At 50.2% G+C, this 18,494-nt stretch overlaps 1 protein-coding gene across 2 annotated transcripts; it reads right to left on the reverse strand.

Annotated features, from left to right (window-relative positions):
* Window positions 1–295: 295 nt before the first annotated feature.
* LOC117380523 (WD repeat-containing protein 62-like) lies at window positions 296–17,905 on the reverse strand. Of its 2 annotated transcripts, XM_033977348.2 has the most exons (33): window positions 17,672–17,905; window positions 16,541–16,623; window positions 16,387–16,449; window positions 16,261–16,318; window positions 15,908–16,075; window positions 14,775–14,912; window positions 14,312–14,494; window positions 13,641–13,786; window positions 13,331–13,517; window positions 12,779–12,901; window positions 12,283–12,425; window positions 11,255–11,346; window positions 10,932–11,057; window positions 10,756–10,826; window positions 10,338–10,459; window positions 10,140–10,215; window positions 9,350–9,461; window positions 9,210–9,273; window positions 8,813–8,914; window positions 8,627–8,727; window positions 8,464–8,519; window positions 7,660–7,929; window positions 7,468–7,535; window positions 7,207–7,298; window positions 5,938–6,027; window positions 5,687–5,798; window positions 5,364–5,427; window positions 4,693–4,801; window positions 4,105–4,200; window positions 3,206–3,494; window positions 2,499–2,737; window positions 1,452–1,597; window positions 296–716 (listed from the first exon to the last, which is right to left on the reverse strand). In XM_033977348.2, the coding sequence occupies exons 1-33, from the start codon at window positions 17,765–17,767 to the stop codon at window positions 471–473; spliced, it is 4,131 nt and encodes a 1,376-aa protein (XP_033833239.1). In that variant the 5' UTR covers window positions 17,768–17,905; the 3' UTR covers window positions 296–470. The 2 variants fall into 2 exon arrangements, with proteins under 2 accessions (XP_033833239.1, XP_055082252.1); XM_055226277.1 differs by lacking the exon at window positions 4,105–4,200 and having other exon boundaries at window positions 17,672–17,889.
* Between the last annotated feature and the right edge of the window lie 589 nt (window positions 17,906–18,494).

Genomic DNA, 18,494 nt, shown 5'->3' on the forward strand with positions numbered 1-18,494 from the left:
GCGCCTCACCAGCTCATGTGCACGCGCACGTGTGAAAGTGAAAGTAACGCGCGCGACGCGTCAGAGGCATTTGATTTGTTTATTTAGACAGAGACAGAGACATGTCCCTGTGTCTCACAGGTTTAGACACTTTAGGGTCCGTCAGTGTCCTCCTGTCCCTGTGAGTGTCCTCCTGTCCCCTCATGTCCCTGTGAGTGTCCTCATGTCCCCTTATGTCCCTGTGTCTCTGTCTCTCACAGGTTTTAGGTTCAGACTCTTGAAACTTGATTTGGTCAAAAGTGAAACAAACAATTTAACAGAAAATACTTTATTATTAACGTATAAAACATCACAGACATAACACACGCTGGACTCTGCTGGACTCTGCTGGACTCTGCTGGACTCTGCTGGACTCTGCTGGACTCTGCTGGACTCTGCTGGACTCTGCTGGACTCTGCTGGACTCTGCTGGACTCTGCTGGACTCTGGTCCTTAGTTGAGTTTGTCTCTGGTGATCTGCAGCAGTCGTTCGGAGTATCGCTCTAACAGAGACACAGTACAGCTGCAGAGCTCCGGGTGAACACAGGGGGCGCCGTCTGTCGTATGGGGAGCACTGTCTGTCCTGTGGGGGGCGCTGTCTGTCCTGTGGGGGGCGCTGTCACACACGCCGCTGATTCTGGAGCGAGAATCTTCCAACGCCGCAAGAAGAAGAGACGCCAGAGACGAGTTTGACGACACCTGAAAGTACATGAAGTACTGTGATTATTAAAGAGTACTACAAAGAACTACAGAGAACTACAGAAGTACTGGAAGTATATCCTGTGTGGGTGTTAAGAGGCGTTACGTTCAACAGCCTCACTCCTCATTGGCTCTTTGGTTGCTATGATACTTTCAAAAACGGACCCAGGCTCCAGATTAGCCGCCATAACTGAGCTAGACACTGGGGAAAGGGAGGAGGAGTCTGAGGAGAGAGGAGGAGGAGTCTGAAGAGAGGGAGGAGGAGTCTGAAGAGAGGGAGGAGGAGTCTGAAGAGAGGGAGGAGGAGTCTGAGGAGAGGGAGGAGGAGTCTGAGGAGAGGGAGGAGGAGTTTGAGGAGAGGGAGGAGGAGTCTGAGGAGAGAGGAGGAGGAGTCTGAGGAGAGGGAGGAGGAGTCTGACAAGAGGGAGGAGGAGTCTGACAAGAGGGAGGAGGAGTCTGAGGAGAGGGAGGAGGAGTCTGAGGAGAGGGAGGAGGAGTCTGAGGAGAGGGAGGAGGAGTCTGAGGAGAGGGAGGAGGAGTCTGAGGAGAGAGGAGGAGGAGTCTGAGGAGAGGGAGGAGGAGTCTGACAAGAGGGAGGAGGAGTCTGAGGAGAGGGAGGAGGAGTCTGAGGAGGGGGGAGGTGTCTGGGGAGTTGGAGGAGTCTGAGGAGAGAGAGGAGGAGTCTGAGGAGAGGGAGGAGGAGTCTGAGGAGGAGTCTGGGGAGAGGGAGGTCACCTGTCTGTAGAGGTGGATTGTTTCTTCTGTCGTTCGTCGTAATGCTTGAGCCATTTGCATCACTTCCTGTTCACCTGGAGGTGGGCGGGGCCTGTCACACTCGGGGGCGGGGCAGGATGTGACATCATCGGCCTCTTCCTGTTCCACTGAAACAGAACAGGAACAGATCAGAGCCTGAAGAGGGCGCTGTCTGCATCATAAGACCAAAAATGAGCCGCACATTCTAGAAATTAAGTATTTAAGTTTTTATTTGTAAATATAAAACATTTTTGCTGTCCATTTATACATTTACACCACCACTACTACACCACGATCACTACACCATCACTACACCACCACTACTACACCACCATCACTACACTACACCATCACTACACCACCACTACTACACCACCATCACTACACTACACCACCACTACACCACCACACCATCACTACACTACACCACCACTAAACTACACCATCACTACACTACAACTACACCATCACTACACCACCACTAAACTACACCATCACTACACTACACCACCAACACTACACTACACCACCACTAAACTACACCATCACTACACTACACCATCACTACACTACACCACCACATGATGCTTATGAGGAAGGCTCCAGAAGTGAAACAGGTGTCCCAGACCAGTTCTAAAAAAATGTTACTCAGAACACAGCGCTCTGATTGGCCCGTGTGTCTGAACACAGCGCTCTGATTGGCCTGTGTGTCTGAACACAGCGCTCTGATTGGCCCGTGTGTCTGAACACAGCGCTCTGATTGGCCCGTGTGTCTGAACACAGCGCTCTGATTGGCCCGTGTGTCTGAACACAGCGCTCTGATTGGCCCGTGTGTCTGAACACAGCGCTCTGATTGGCCCGTGTGTCAGAATACGTTACAAAACACATTTTACTGCAGTATTCAGTATTCTGTGACTAAAAACATTTGGGCTTTGCAAAAATATATTGAACTGAACTGGACGTAAATCTTTAATTGGATTCCAAAGTTCTTTTTCCACACTCACCAGGACGTTTAAGACCGAACTGTACCTGTGTGGAGCTCCGGAGGCGGGGTCACAGGGCCTGGAGGCGGGGCCAGAGAAACAGGAGGTGGGCACACAGGGTCTGGAGGCGGGGCCAGAGAAACTGGAGGTGGGCACACAGGGCCTGGAGGCGGGGCCAGAGAAACAGGAGGTGGGCTCACAGAGCCTGGAGGTGGGGCTAGTGAAGCAGGAGGCGAGGCCACAGGGCCTGGAGGCGGGGCCACAGGGCCTGGAGGCGGGGCCACACTGAGGAGACACATTCGATCACAATCACAGTCGCATCCGTTTAAAGTGCGTATGACAGATTTTTATACTCTCATTTTGACTTCATCTCGTGCATAAAACATATTTAAATATAAATTATAGTTTTACACGAACCAAGAAGCAGTTTGCAAACAAACCTTAAAAACCTTATGTTGAGAATTACAAGAAGTAGAGATTTCTATTTAGAGTCGCACGTTGATGACATCACATTGAATTCAGCACAGTTTACACAAGAAACATTTTTCTGACAGGATTTCAGCAAAATAAATGTGTTTTCTTATATTTGTATTTGCCAAATATGATTCTTTGAGACATTAGAGCACTTTTGACCCAGTGGACCACCCTAAGTGGGATAAAGTTTTAAATGTAAAATCTTAGAGATAAAGATCTTCAGCGCGTTTTAGTCAATGACCTGACCAGCTCAGAGTTTAAGTTTAAACTCAAACTAACCTGACGTTTCCAGACTGTTCCTCAGCTGCTCCACACGGGATGAGACCCAAACCCTCTGAGATCGGGTTTAGATCCTCTGAGACCGGGTTCAAGTCTGGAGAAGGGTCCGGTTCCTGGTCCTGGCCCGGGTTGAGGTTCTCCTTCCCGCGGTCCCACAGTCTCTGGTTCAGTCCTGACGTTTTATCTTCGGTTAGTCCTGGTTTCAGGTCCTGGTTCAGGCCTTGGCTCTTTCTCAGTGGGGCTACATTTCCCAGAAGCCCCTGCGGCGGGAGGCTCCTCCTGAAGCCGTCTGATTGGACCAAACACAGGAAGTATCAGAGTTTAAAAAAAGACCAAAGAGACAAACGCAAGGGACAGAATTATCCATAAGCCAACACCAGGGGGAGACACAGAGCGATTCTGATTAGACAGGACCAGGGACCAGGGACCAGGGACCAGGGACCAGGGACCAGGGACCAGGGACCAGGGACCAGGGACCAGGGACCAGGGACCAGGGACCAGGGACCAGGGACCAGGGACCAGGGACCAGGGACCAGGGACCAGGGACCAGGGGAGTCTGAGTGAGTTTGACTGAATCACTGTGACGACAGAGGGGTGATGTCACCAGGTTTACACTGGGCTGTTCCTCAAACGTTCCTGTGGCCTTGGAGCTTTCAAATATTTAAAATCATAATATTTAAAAATCTGCCCTGTTGTGCTTGTGTCTCTAAAGTTCTCATCTCTGACCATCATTATGTTATAATTTACACATTTTAAATCATAATATTCGTCCAAAACGACGTAAGACGATGAGGTTTGACTCCTGGAGGCGCCCTGCATTTGAGAAACAGCTTTTGCTCGTCTGTTTAGATGCAGTGTGACTGACCAATCAGAGCACTGCGTGGGGTCATGTGACACACCTGTGCTCCGGCCACACTGCACCGTGACCGAGGTGTGTCTGCGCCGCCCCGAGGCATGATGGGAGCTGTGCCTGCGGCCAATCACAGCCCTGTGTCCTGCATGGGGGGAGGAGTTTCACAAACACTTAGATAAACAACTGCCCCAGAGTGCCACAGCGAAGGTCAAAGGTCAGGAGAACCCAGAGCAGGACCGGTCATCCACATTCTCTGGGGTGTGATGCTAACTGGAGGCACTGCTCTGTCTGACGCTCTGTTAGACTTTAATCTGAGTTTAGTTTAACACAGTGCTTCTCAATTATTTTCTATCATGCCCTCACTATAAAGAAGAAAAAATTCAAATAACATCACACTCACAAGCTAGCATTAGCATTAGCATTAGCATTAGCCAACAGTTTTTCAGTCAGTCACTCTCACCGTTTTATTTAAAATCAAACTTTAAACAGAACCATGAGCTTGGACTGATCAGTTTCATGAAAAGTTTGCTAATTGTGTCTCCGTGCTAACTGCTGAACATTCTGCCATAAAAACACATGCAGAACACCCCCGAGGTCATGGCAAAGAATCAACAGAAACAAATCCCAGACTCACCGCTGAGTCTCTGAGAGCCGCTGTCCTGCGTCGATTTGGACCCGAGGCCGAACTCAGACTTGTCCAAAGACCCAGATTTCAGACTGGACTCGTTGGTTTGAGGCTCAACCTGAAACACAAGTTAGTCTTGGTTTAGTCCCTTTTCAGTCCGGGTTTAGACCTGGTCTAGACCTGGTTCACACCTGGCTTAGTTCCAGTTCTTGAGTGAAACACACTCTTGTAGATCACTCTAAAATGTTGTTGTGGTAGAACTTCAGACAGACATGAACCCAAACATACTGATGACATAATGTGTGGACGTGCTCTGCTCCTGTGGTACTGCGCCCCCCTGTGGATGTGTGTGACAAACACACCAGTGTCTGTGAGGCCAAGATCAGGATTTTAACACGAAATCCAAACAGGACAGGGGGGTTTGGGGGTCCTCCCTCAAGAAATGTAGTACAAAAGAGGTGTATGTATGTATGGAGGAGGTGCAAGGAGATGTGTGGAGGTGTGTGGAGGAGGTGTGTGGAGGAGATGTGTGGAGGAGGTGTGTGGAGGAGGTGTGTGGAGGTGTGTGGAGGAGATGTGTGGAGGAGGTGTGTGGAGGAGGTGTGTGGAGGAGGTGCGTGGAGGAGGTGCGTGGAGGAGGTGCGTGGAGGAGGTGCGTGGAGGAGGTTTAGACCCATTACCTTGACGTTCTCGATGGAGCTCTCCTCGAGGATCCTGGAGGAGACGGAGGTCTGAGGCTTAGACCTGAACCAAAGAAAAAACTGAGGATAAAGAGTCCCGGTTCGGTCCCAGTTCAGTCCTAGTTCAGTCCTAGTTCAGTCCTAGTTCAGTCCTGGTTTAGTCCCAGTTTAGTCCCGGTTCGGTCTCAGTCCCGGTTTAGTTCTGGTTCAGTCCTGGTTCAGTCCCGGTTCGGTCCCGGTTTACTCCTGGTTCAGTCCCGGTTTAGTCCCAGTCTAGTCCTAGTTTAGTCCCGGTTCGGTCTCAGTCCCGGTCTCTCTTTTACCGTATCCGGTCCTGGTATCGGGACAGGAAGCGCGTGGACAGACTGAGGCGCGGCTGCAGGAAGTGCTTTGGGTCTGGGGGCTGCAGGGTCCTGGGGTCGGTGTCGAAGCGCTCTGAAGGTCAGAGGTCAAAGGGCACGTTCAGTCACAATTTAACCCTGTCCAGGAGCATTAACATCTGACACACACAGGGAGGGCATCTGACACACAGGGAGGGCATCTGACACACAGGGAGGGCATCTGACACACTGACCTTCTGTTATCTTGATGTTGGGGGGGAGGGACAGAGGGTTCTCCTCCAGGACCAGACCAGACCCAGAGCTGGAGCTGAGGGACTCACAGTCTGAGGAAAAACAGCAGATGGAGACACAACTCTACTTTTACTGAAGGAATATCAGTGTAGTTACAGTAGTAGTAGTAGAGTAGTACTAGTAGTTATAGTAGTACTCAAAGCAACGCAAGTTTATTTGTAGAGCAAAAGTGTAAAAGAGCTTTACAGAAAAAGAAAAACATTAAAATCACAATGCAACAAATCAAAACATAAATAATCAGCATAAAAGTAACATGAAAAGAGCAGAAGCAGAAAGAAACCCTTTAGTCACATGAGCTAAACAGAACTGAGCCCGAGTTTAAACAGAACTGAGCCCGAGTTTAAACAGAACTGAGCCCGAGTTTAAACAGAACTGAGCCCGAGTTTAACCAGAACTGAGCCCGAGTTTAAACAGAACTGAGCCAGAGTTTAAACAGAACTGAGCCCGAGTTTAAACAGAACCGAGCCCGAGTTTAAACAGAACTGAGCCCGAGTTTAAACAGAACTGAGCCCGAGTTTAAACAGAACTGAGCCAGAGTTTAAACAGAACTGAGCTCGAGTTTTAACGCTGTCACAGTCGAGGCCTGTGTTACGTCTTCAGGAAGAATGAGTTTAGCTGCATAAAACTCAAACACTGATTGTCCTGGTTTAGTCCTGGTTTAGTCCTGGTTCAGTCCTGGTTCAGTCCTGGTTTAGTCCTGGTCTTGTCCTGGTCTAGTCCTGGTCTAGTCCTGGTCTAGTCCTGGTCTAGTCCTGGTCTAGTCCCGGTTTCGTCCCGGTTTCTTCCTGGTTTAGACCTGGTTTCGTCCTGGTTCAGTCCTGGTTTAGTCCTGGTTTAGTCCTGGTTCAGTCCTCAGAGTGTGAGATGGTTCTAGACCTGAGCACAGGACACATGTGTGAAGTACTTCCTGGACGTTACAGTCGTCTGACCTCCTGGACACAAATGCAGTGAGTGAATCCACTGGTCCAGATTCACCTGCTGCAGTGAGACATAGATCTGACTCGTCTGCAGAGTTGTGTGTGACACATTATTTCTGTGTATTAACTGTCCTAACTGCAGCATGTACAGACTGAACAACAGGGGCCCCAGGATGGACCCCTGGGGAACTCCACAGGTCTGGGATGAAAGCAGGACTAAAGTGGGATTAGTAGTAGTAATAGTAGTTGTAGTAGTAGAATGAGTAGTAATAGTAGTATATATAGTAGTAGTACCTGTATCCTGGTTGCGCTCTGTGGAACCGTCTGAACAGGCCGAGTCTGGACTGACCGCCTCATGACCCTGATGACCTTGAACATCAAAGTCCCTGAAACAGATCCTCCAATCAGAACACTGCACTCAGGCCAAATCCCGCCCACCAGCCAATCACACGTCCTCACGGCTGATCACACGTCCAGGTAAGTGTCATGCAGTTGCAGTATCAGTAGTACTCACAATAACAGTAATATATAAAAGATGTAGTAAGAGGGAGTGACCTGTCGGAGGCGCTGTGGTCAGGGAACAGGCCGAAGCTGCTGCGGATCACACCTGGAGGCTCCTCCCCCTGAACAGGTGAGAGACAGAGTATATTTATAATCTGTGACATTCCTGGATCGTTATGTCATAATTTGCACATTTTAAATCACAATATTCATCTACAGGTCTCTGCTTTTCCTCCTCCTCCTCACCTCTTCCTCCACTTGTTCCTCCTCTTGTTCTTCCTCTTCCTCCCCCCCCTCGTCTTCCACCAGGAGGCTCTCCAGACTTTGGGGACAGAACTCCTCCTCTGGTCCCACGTCTCGGTCCAGATCCTGTTCTTGGTCCTGGTTCTGGGTCGGACTCGGGGAGAAACTGGAGCAGATCCTGATGGGGTTCATTTGCTCCGCCCACCGCCTCCTCACCTGTTGAGGCTCAGCGTCTGATTGGCCGAGAGCAGAGGGAGCCCCGCCCTCTCCTTGCTGCAGAGGTATAAACAGTGAGACGAGGACTAAACGAGGACTAAGGCAGGACTAAACGAGGAGTAAACGAGGACTAAACCAGGACTAAGTCAGCACTAAACGAGGACTAAGGCAGGACTAAATGAGGACTAAACGAGAACTAAACCAGGACTAAGCCAGGTCTAAACAAGGACTAAACAAGGACTAAATGAAGACTTAACCAGGACTAAGGCAGGACTAAATAAGGACTAAACCAGGATTAAGCCAGGTCTAAAAAAGGACTAAGTCAGCACTAAATGAGGACTAAGGCAGGACTAAACGAGAACTAAGGCAGGACTAAACGAGAACTAAGGCAGGACTAAACGAGAACTAAATGAGGACTAAGGCAGGACTAAATGAGAACTAAGGCAGGACTAAACAAGGACTAAACGAGGACTAAGGCAGGACTAAACAAGGACTAAACGAGGACTAAGGCTGGACTAAACAAGGACTAAATGAGGACTAAGGCAGGACTAAACAAGGACTAAGGCAGGACTAAACGTGTGTTTTTCTCACCAATTTCCTGAACCACAGAGGCAGCTTCCCATTGGTCTGCAGCAGCGGCGGCAGCTCTGAAACACACACACACACACACCCACACACACACACACACACACAGTCGGGATCCTGCTCTACTTAAAAATAATAAATAAATAAAAGATTCTGGAGCTTTCTGTACCGCTCTCCATGTCAGGTCGTCCTGGGGTCTTGACCTCTGACTCCTCCCCCTCAGGCAGCAGAGAGATCTGATTGGACGGGGCTGTGATGAACGTCTCCCTCCTGAAACACAAGAGGCTTTGGGGTTACGCTGTCGGCCGAGGCACAGGCAGAACAGTCCGGAACATTCACCTGTGTCTGAGCTCACCTAATGTTCAACTTCCTGTTCTTCTCCTGCTTCCTGTCCAAGCCCCGCCTCTTCCTCATCAGCGACGTCATCGAGGAGTCGAGACGCCACACGAAGATACAGCTACAGACAGCCAATCAGAAGAGAGCAGTGAGCCAATCAGAAGAGAGCAGTGAGCCAATCAGAAGAGAGCAGTGAGCCAATCAGAAGAGAGCAGTGAGCCAATCAGAAGAGAGCAGTGAGCCAATCAGAAGAGAGCCAATCAGAAGAGAGCAGTGAGCCAATCAGAAGAGAGCAGTGAGCCAATCAGAAGAGAGCTTTTACTTTTGTCACTTCGATTGGACCCAGAATTTACAGGACATTTGAGCACACATGAGACTGACCAATCAAAGAACAGCGTGAGTGCAGGGGGCGGTACCTGTCTCCGGACGCCGTGAGCAGGTGACGACAGTCCGCACTGAACCGGATCGAGGTCACGATCTCTGAAACGCACAGAAAACATGAACCGAGGACTGAACCGAGGACTGAACCGAGGACTGAACCGAGGACTAGACTGACCTGAGTGCCCGTATAGCGTGGCCACACACTCTCCACTCTCGTAGTCATGGATACAGATGCTTTTGTCTGAGCCGCTGGATGCCACGTATGAGCCAGAGGGGTCAAAGGTCACCTGGGGATACAATAGGTCATGAGGTCAGATCATACAGTCCAGAACCAGAACCACAGCCACAATATAAACCCAACCAGATCCACACTCTCTGTCACACCTGTGCAGATGTGACGCGGATTGTGCAGATGTGACGCGGATTGTGCAGATGTGACGCGGATTGTGCAGATGTGACGCGGATTGTGCAGATGTGACGCGGATTGTGCAGATGTGATGCGGATGTCTGCCCAGTCTGTGTCACATCTGCCCAATCTGTGTCACACCTGCACATGCTCAGGATTCTACATTTACAGTCTCTGTATCTGATTTTTACCGTCTTAAATCAGACCTAAACTGGACTTTTCAGATCTTTATCCATGTTCTGGTCGTTTCTTCTCGTTGAGCCTCTGAAGTTGTATTTGGAGTGATTCATGTTTGAGTTTAATCTCTAATCCAATATTTTCAAGGCGCCATTTTGCTGATCTACCTCTGTTTAACGTCCACCGGTACACGCCCAATGTGACGTGACTCTAATGACATTGCGTTTCAACATGCACTTCGTGAGGGCCTTTAACGTGAGGTCCACCTTCTCTACACGTGAACATGGATATTTCACAGTAAATATGAAAACAAAATATTAATCATGGAAAGTGACTAGCATGACTGATGCGGATTGGGCAGAGACAAGTGCTAACGTCTGACCTTTAGCAGCGCTCCTTCGTCGCTTGAGGATCCTTTAAGAGTCTTTGTCAACTTCCCACTGTCCACACTGTACACCCTGCAACAAGAGACCCACTTTAGTCCTGGTCCAGTCCTGGTCCAGCCTTGGTTCAGTCCTGGTCCAGTCCTGGTCCAGTCCTGGTCCAGTCCTGGTCCAGTCCTGGTCCAGTCCCGGTTTACCGTATGTTGCGGTCTTGACAGGCGAAGGCGGCGTTTGTGCCTGTGGAGTCCAGGTCCATGTCGTACAGAGAGCTCTTCTCCACCACGTGATGACATCGAGAGAAGGTCAACCCCGCCCCCGTCTGTAGCACAGCATCATGGGAAACTGAGTCCTCTCCTCCTCTGCTTCTCTCCCTCTCCTCCTCTGCTCCTCTGACCCTCTGGTTCTCTCCTCCTCCTCCTCTCCCTCTCCTCCTGACTCTCTCCTCCTCTGACCCTCTCTCTCTCCTCCTCTGACCCCCTCCCTCTCCTCTGCTTCTCCTTCTCCTCTGCTTCTCCCTCTCCTCTGCTTCTCCCTCTCCTCTGCTTCTCCCTCTCCTCTGCTTCTCCCTCTCCTCCTCTCCCTCTCTCCTCCTCTGCTCCTCTGACCCACACTGACCTGTTCTGTTGTCTGGACGTAGATGCTCTTGTCCGCTCCACAGCTCACCATCTTCAGGTCTGGACTCTCCCCTGGAACAGACATGGAACCTGGTTTAGTCCCGGTCCCGTCCCGTCCCGGTCCCGTCCCGGTCCAGTCCCGGTCCAGTCCCGGTCCAGTCCCGGTCCAGTCCTGACCTGTGAAGCGGACCGCAGTGATGGAGCCTGAGTGGTCGTACAGAGACTGGATCAGGCTGTAGTCCTGGTCTCTGTTGAAGATGTGGATGAGCCGATCTCTGGAGGCCGAGGCCAGAAGACGCACTCCTGAAACACACGACACACAGTCCACGATAAGGCATCAGGTTTAATCACACACAGTCCACGATAAGGCATCAGGTTTAAACACACATAATAACAGACCAATCAGGCGCCTTCTTTCCCTGAGGTCACTCCCATTAGCGTTAGCAACAGGTTTGATTGGCTTTATTTACCTTAGCAACGCTGTCATTTAAAATTTTTACCTGAGGATTGTGGGGAGAAGGTCAGACACAGCACGTCCGAGTTATGAGCCTCGATCCTGTGCAGCTCCTCCATGAACTCCAGACCCAAAACACTGCAACGAGAGAGGGTTTAAACGACACCGCCAAAATAAAACCCTGCAACGAGAGAGGGTTTAAACGACACCGCCAAAATAAAACACTGCAACGAGAGAGGGTTTAAACGACACCGCCAAAATAAAACCCTGCAACGAGAGAGGGTTTAAACGACACCGCCAAAATAAAACACTGCAACGAGAGAGGGTTTAAACGACACCGCCAAAATAAAACCCTGCAACGAGAGAGGGTTTAAACGACACCGCCAAAATAAAACACTGCAACGAGAGAGGGTTTAAACGACACCGCCAAAATAAAACACTGCAACGAGAGAGGGTTTAAACGACACCGCCAAAATAAAACACTGCAACGAGAGAGAGTTTAAACGACACCGCCAAAATAAAACACTGCAACGAGAGAGGGTTTAAACGATACCGCCAAAAGAAAACACTGCAACGAGAGAGGGTTTAACCGATACCGCCAAAATAAAACACTGCAACGAGAGAGGGTTTAAACGACACCGCCAAAATAAAACACTGCAACGAGAGAGAGTTTAAACGACACCGCCAAAATAAAACACTGCAACGAGAGAGGGTTTAAACGACACCGCCAAAATAAAACACTGCAACGAGAGAGGGTTTAAACGACACCGCCAAAATAAAACCCTGCAACGAGAGAGGGTTTAAACGACACCGCCAAAATAAAACAAGATTCAGTTTAAAGTTTAAACACGTCCAGAGGAACTGACAAAATGAAACAAGAATCAGAACATGTTTGAAGAGCTCTGAACTACAGGGAGGGCATCTGACACACACAGGGAGGGCATCTGACACACACAGGGAGGGCATCTGACACACGGGGAGGGCATCTGACACACACAGGGAGGGCATCTGACACACACAGGGAGTGCAGCCTTTGCCCAAACACCAAAACATCCCGCAGTGGGCGTGTCTCACCTGACGTTGCCGTGGCGATCGCCTGTGGCCAGGTGAGCTCCATCGGGACTCACGGCCAGAACCCGGAGTCCGGATTTCCCATCAGCCCCGGTTTCACTCCGCTCTGAGTCTGACTCTCCAATGTACAGGATCCTCAACAAGTCCTGACCAAGAACAGGGTCGGAACCAGATTAAAGAGGGACCATTCTGCCCCTTTAATGCCACATAGAGGCAAATACCCCCTGTTTAATACCCCTTAGGAGTAAATACCTCCTCTTTAATGCCCCTTAGGAGTAAATACCTCCTCTTTAATACCCCATAGGAGTAAATACCTCCTCTTTAATACCACATAGGAGTAAATACCTCCTCTTTAATATGCCCCATAGGAGTAAATACCTCCTCTTTAATATGCCCCATAGGAGTAAATACCTCCTCTTTAATATCCTATAGGAGTAAATACCTCCTCTTTAATATGCTGTAGGAGTAAATACCCCTCTTTATTGCCCCCTGGAGGTACCTGGCTGTAGCCGTTGCTGTGGGGGCGCTCTGTGCTCCAGACTCGGATGGAGCCGTCTGAGGAAGAACTGAGGAACGAACCCGGAGGAAAACAAGACTCAAAACACTCCAAGACTGGAAAGATCTAAAGAGGAGGAGAAGACAGGGTCAGAGGAGGAGGAGAGAGGGTCAGAGGAGGAGAAGGAGAGAGGGTCAGAGGAGGAGCAGGAGAGAGGGTCAGAGGAGGAGTAGGAGAGAGGGTCAGAGGAGAAAAGAGGGTCAGAGGAGGAGCAGAGGAGAGGGACAGAGGAACAGAGGAGAGGGACAGAGGAGCAGGAGAGAAGGTCAGAGGAGGAGCAGGAGAGGGTCAGAGGAGCAGGAGAGAGGGTCAGAGGAGGAGGAGCAGAGGGTCAGAGGAGGAGCAGGAGAGAGGGTCAGAGGAGGAGCAGGAGAGAGAATCAGAGGAGCAGAGGAGGAGAGAGGGTCAGAGAAGGAGCAGAGGAGAGGGCCAGAGGAGGAGCAGGAGAGAGGGTCAGAGGAGCAGAGGAGGAGCAGAGGGTCAGAGGAGGAGCACCTCCATGCTCCACACACAGGCGCTGTGGTACAGAGCAGAGTAGATCTTGCTCTGGTCCTTCAGGTCCCTCAGGTCGTGGCAGTAGAGGCTGTGGTCGCCGTAGACGACGCAGAGGAGGCGTGTCCCAGGGTCAAAACTCAGTGCCACAGCATCCGGGTAGACTCCGCCCACTCCGCCCGGCGACGCACTGAGGAGGAACATGATCAGAGTCAGGAAACAAGACGGGCTTGGACAGGGTCAGAGGAAGGAGAGGGAGGAGGTGTCTGGGGAGAGGGAGGAGTCAGAGGGAAGCGTCTGGGGAGCTGGTCACCTGTGCTGCAGCTCCACTCCCAGCCTGTGGGGGCGCTGCAGGGTGCAGATGTAGCTGAGGCTGGAGGAAAAGACTCGGACGACGCCATTGGAGCAGCCGCAGAAAACCATGTCCTCCACCACCGCCAGAGAGAACGCCGCCTCTGCCTGTGAAGAGAGGAGGGGGAGGGGCTTTAGAGAGGAGTGAGGGGGCGGGGCTTTAGAGACAAGCGAGGGGGCGGGACTTTAGAGACAAGCGAGGGGGTGGGGCTTTAGAGACAAGCGAGGGGGCGGGGCTTTAATCACAGGGGCTAAAGGGGCTGAGTTCTGTCTTTGTGTCCTTGAGCAAAGCACTTCCCCACACTGCCTGTAGGCGGTGTGAGAGTATCGGGGTCAGGGACGCACCGATACTGGTACAATACTGGTATCGAACATCGGTGCCGATACTGAAAAACAGATCATTGTAATATGAACTTCACTCAAAGTGTTTAGTGAAGACGCAGTACTGGTAGTACTTACTGCTGTTGTAGTACTAGTAGCAGTATTTGTAGTACCCTCTAGTCCTGCACATTCATGTTGCAGTAGCAGTATTAAATATAAATAACAGTATTGAAACACTGGTTGTAGTAGTATCTGTAGTAGTAGTAGTCTCAAATATAACAGTTACATTAAATTCCCTGTGCTCAGACTCACCTTGAGGTTCACCCAGGCCTCTAGGGTGCGCTGTCCGTTGAACACACAGAGCAGAGCAGAGCTGGTGATGCAGAAGGTTCGACTGGACGCGTCGCCCCGTCCGCACGCCACCGCCACAAACACGCTGTTCTTATGGTCTCCTAGCAACGCCGAGCGCCCAATCAGAGGCACTGTGCTGTTCACCTGCGAGAGAACGAACCAATCAGAGCCCAGAAAGAGCCTGAAGGTGGAGTCCTTACACGTAGAGCTCGTCCTCTGATCCTGCACTGTGATTGGATAAACTCACCTGTCACTCAAACACCTACACAGGACCAATCAGAGGAGAGGGTGGGACAAAGCGTCTGAGCAAAGAGGTGCATTTTACTCACTGACCCGGTCCCTCTACTGGTACTGACCCGGTTTTGACCCAGTTCTTGTGCTGGTACTGACCCGGTTTTGACCCAGTTCTTGTGCTGGTACTGACCCGGTTGTGCGCAGACTGGTGCAGGTACCAGAACTTGAGGTGCCTGGTTCCCGCGGTGACGAAGAAGCTGCCGTCCTCAGAGAAAGAGACGCTGGACACTCGACTGGACACTTTGTTAGATGCGATCACAACACCCTTCTGTAAACAACACACACACAGTAAACAACACAATGTAAACAACACACAAACACTGTAAACAACACACACAGTAAACAACACACACAGTAAACACAATGTAAACAACACACACAGTAAACACAATGTAAACAACACACACAGTAAACAACACAATGAAAACAACACACACAGTAAACAACACAATGTAAACAACACAAACACTGTAAACAACACACACACAGTAAACAACACAATGTAAACAACACACAAACACTGTAAACAACACACACGCAGTAAACAACACAATGTAAACACACAAACACTGTAAACAACACACAGTAAACAACACAATGAAAACAACACACACAGTAAACAACACAATGAAAACAACACACACACACTGTAAACAACACAATGAAAACAACACACAAACACTGTAAACAACACAATGAAAACAACACACAAACACTGTAAACAACACAATGAAAACAACACACAAACACTGTAAACAACACAATGAAAACAACACACAAACACTGTAAACACACACACAGTAAACAACACAATGAAAACAACACACACAGTAAACAACACAATGTAAACAACACACACTGTAAACAACACACAAACACTGTAAACACAATGAAAACACACACACTGTAAACAACACACACACAGTATCTACACACCTTCCTGTCAGGGAGGGGCAGAGCGATGGAGAGGAGCAGTACACACAGTGGTAATATCAGGAGTAGTAACAGTACTAGTAGTAGTAGTAACAGTAGTAGTAGTAGTAGTAGTAGTAACAGTAGTAGTAGTAGTAGTAGTAGTAGTAGTAGTAGTAGTAGTAACAGTAGTAGTAGTAGTAGTAGTAGTAACAGTAGTAGTAGTAGTAGTAGTAGTAACAGTAGTAGTAGTAGTAGTAGTAGTAACAGTACTAGTAGTAACAGTAGTAGTAGTAGTAGTAGTAACAGTACTAGTAGTAACAGTAGTAGTAGTAGTAGTAGTAGTCGTACCTTCCAGTCCCACACGTGCACGTTCATGTCGTGCTGGAATCCCACAGAGACGACGTAAACATCGGAGCGACTGAAGGCCACACAGGAAACGCCGTATTTATGAGTCTGCACCTCAGCCTTTAGCGCCCCCTCCAGGTCCCACACGCGCACGCACGGCAGGTGACCGCTCTGAAACACAGGACAGAGACTGGAACCAGGACCGAAGACCAGGACTAGACTAGACTAGACCCTAGACCCTAGACCCTAGACCCTAGACCAGAGACCAAAACATGTCTAATCGAGCAGCTCTGCACAAGGAATGAACTGATCCAGCCAATAATCTCTACTCTGTTCTAAACCCGGTCCAGACTGACCTCTCCGGTGACCAGCAGCTTTCCATCATGGGAGAAGGCCACGGCGCTGAACGACTTCCTGCAGAGAGACACACAGACATGAACCGACCAATCAGGAGCGAGCAGTGACATCATCATGCCACGTACCTGGATGAGTTGAGGATGTGGCTCTGTTTGTTTGTGTTTGGGTCCAACAGCACCACCACACACCTAAGGTCAAAGGTCAGACTGGTCAGATAAGTGAAGATGACCTAGGAGGTCACCGTTAACGAGAAAGCAGTTTATTTAACATGTGACTCACCCAGCGGGATACGCCACCAGCCCCGACGATGAAGACAGAGAGCTACAGGACGCCGTGAGCCCGAAAACCTGCTCCAAACGAACCTGGACCGGGACAGAGAGAAAGACCAGGGTGAGACCAGAGTGAGACCAGAGTGAGACCAGGGTGAGACCAGAGTGAGACCAGAGTGAGACCAGGGTGAGACCAGAGTGAGACCAGGGTGAGACCAGGGTGAGACCAGGGTGAGACCAGGGTGAGACCAGAGTGAGACCAGGGTGAGACCAGGGTGAGACCAGGGTGAGACCAGAGTGAGACCAGAGTGAGACCAGAGTGAGACCAGGGTGAGACCAGGGTGAGACCAGGGTGAGACCAGAGTGAGACCAGGGTGAGACCAGGGTGAGACCAGGGTGAGACCAGGGTGAGACCAGAGTGAGACCAGGGTGAGACCAGGGTGAGACCAGGGTGAGACCAGAGTGAGACCAGGGTGAGACCAGGGTGAGACCAGGGTGAGACCAGAGCCCGCTGGAGCCCTCTGTGCTCCTCGGGTGTTTTACTCTGCACATTCCACGTTGCTTCGCTGAGACTCGGGTCCGAATCACTTTAGTCCCACTGTTTTATCCCCGTTTAACCCGAGTTCCATGAGTTTAGCCCGGGTTCCGTGAGTTTAGCCCGGGTTCCGTGAGTTTAGCCCGGGTTCCGTGAGTTTATCCCGGGTTCTGTGAGTTTATCCCGGGTTCCGTGAGTTTAGTCCGGGTTGTGTGAGTTTAGCCTGGGTTCCATGAGTTTAGCCCGTGTTCTGTGAGTTTAGCTCATGTTTAGCCCGGGTTCTGTAAGTTTAGCCCGGGTTCTGTAAGTTTAGCCCGGGTTCTGTAAGTTTAGCACGGGTTCCGTGAGTTTAGCCAGAGTTCCGTGAGTTTAGCCCGGGTTCTGTGAGTTTAGCTCATGTTTAGCCCGGGTTCTGTAAGTTTAGCACGGGTTCCGTGAGTTTAACCCGGGTTCCGTGAGTTTAACCTGGGTTCCGTGAGTTTAACCCGGGTTCCGTGAGTTTAGCCCGGGTTCTGCGAGTTTAGCCCGAGTTTAGCCCGAGTTTAGCCCGGGTTCCGTGAGTTTAGCCCGCTCCACCCAGGGCCCGGGCAGTAGCACAAACTTTACCCGAGTTTGGCTGCTCTTCCGCGGCTGACTGGCTCTGCTCCTCCGCCGGGGACCAGCGCTCACGTTCGGCTTCTTTTTCTCCAGTATCTCGGCCATGAGCTCCAGGTGGAGCCGCTCTGTGTCCTGTGTGAATCTGTCCGCGCTACATGCGGCTCTGTCGGTCCCTACGAGCCGCAGAAAGAGCCCTGAAACCCGGACACTGCGCTCACACTGCGCCGGGAGTCTGCGGTTAGAGCCGCTAGCGCCGTTAGCTCTGTTAGCTCTGTTAGCTCTGTTAGCGCCGTTAGCTCTGTTAGCTCTGTTAGCACCGTTAGCTCTGTTAGCTCCGTGAGGCTAACGCGGCTCCGGGGCGCCAGATTGTGCGACAGAAACAAGGATCCAGAGCTATGAAAAGGTTTAAACTGAAGGGAAAAGGTGGTAGAGTTTAGTAGTTTGTGCGCTTTTGACCCCTGTTAGTGTCTCATTATGGAAAATAAGCATATCACTTTTTTATTGGAAGATAAAGTAAATTAGGGCACATAGATATAATTCACAGTCCTTTGTATTATTAATATTACACAAACACACAGAGGCCCATATTATCCAAGTGAAGCTGCTCTGATAAATCTGGGACTAGGACTGTCACAATAATCACTACATCCACTTTCAGTCAGTGTATGAAAAACTGAGCTCTGTGTTTCTCGTGTGTTCAGTTCCTGCTTCATTATTATTGTGTCAGTGACTAAAGTAAAGTTTCATTATTATTTTTTATCGGAGCTTCTTCTCTGTCTCTGTTTTTTTTAAATGTGTTCTTGTGTTGGGTCTGCACTGGGGGTCCATAAAA

The sequence above is a fragment of the Periophthalmus magnuspinnatus genome, chromosome 13, assembly GCF_009829125.3.
Source record: "Periophthalmus magnuspinnatus isolate fPerMag1 chromosome 13, fPerMag1.2.pri, whole genome shotgun sequence".
In the NCBI taxonomy this organism is placed as follows: Eukaryota; Metazoa; Chordata; class Actinopteri; order Gobiiformes; family Gobiidae; genus Periophthalmus; species Periophthalmus magnuspinnatus.

Coding starts and splice junctions, on each gene's coding strand:
- LOC117380523 (XM_033977348.2), bottom strand. CDS start 17,767: ATGGCCGAGATACTGGAGAAAAAGAAGCCGAACGTGAGCGCTGGTCCC. Junction 12,902..13,330: donor CCTGTGTGTGGAGCATGGAG/GTGCTCCTCCTC, acceptor CCTCCTCTTTAG/ATCTTTCCAGTCTTGGAGTG. Junction 10,827..10,931: donor CACTGCGGTCCGCTTCACAG/GTCAGGACTGGA, acceptor TGTCTGTTCCAG/GGGAGAGTCCAGACCTGAAG.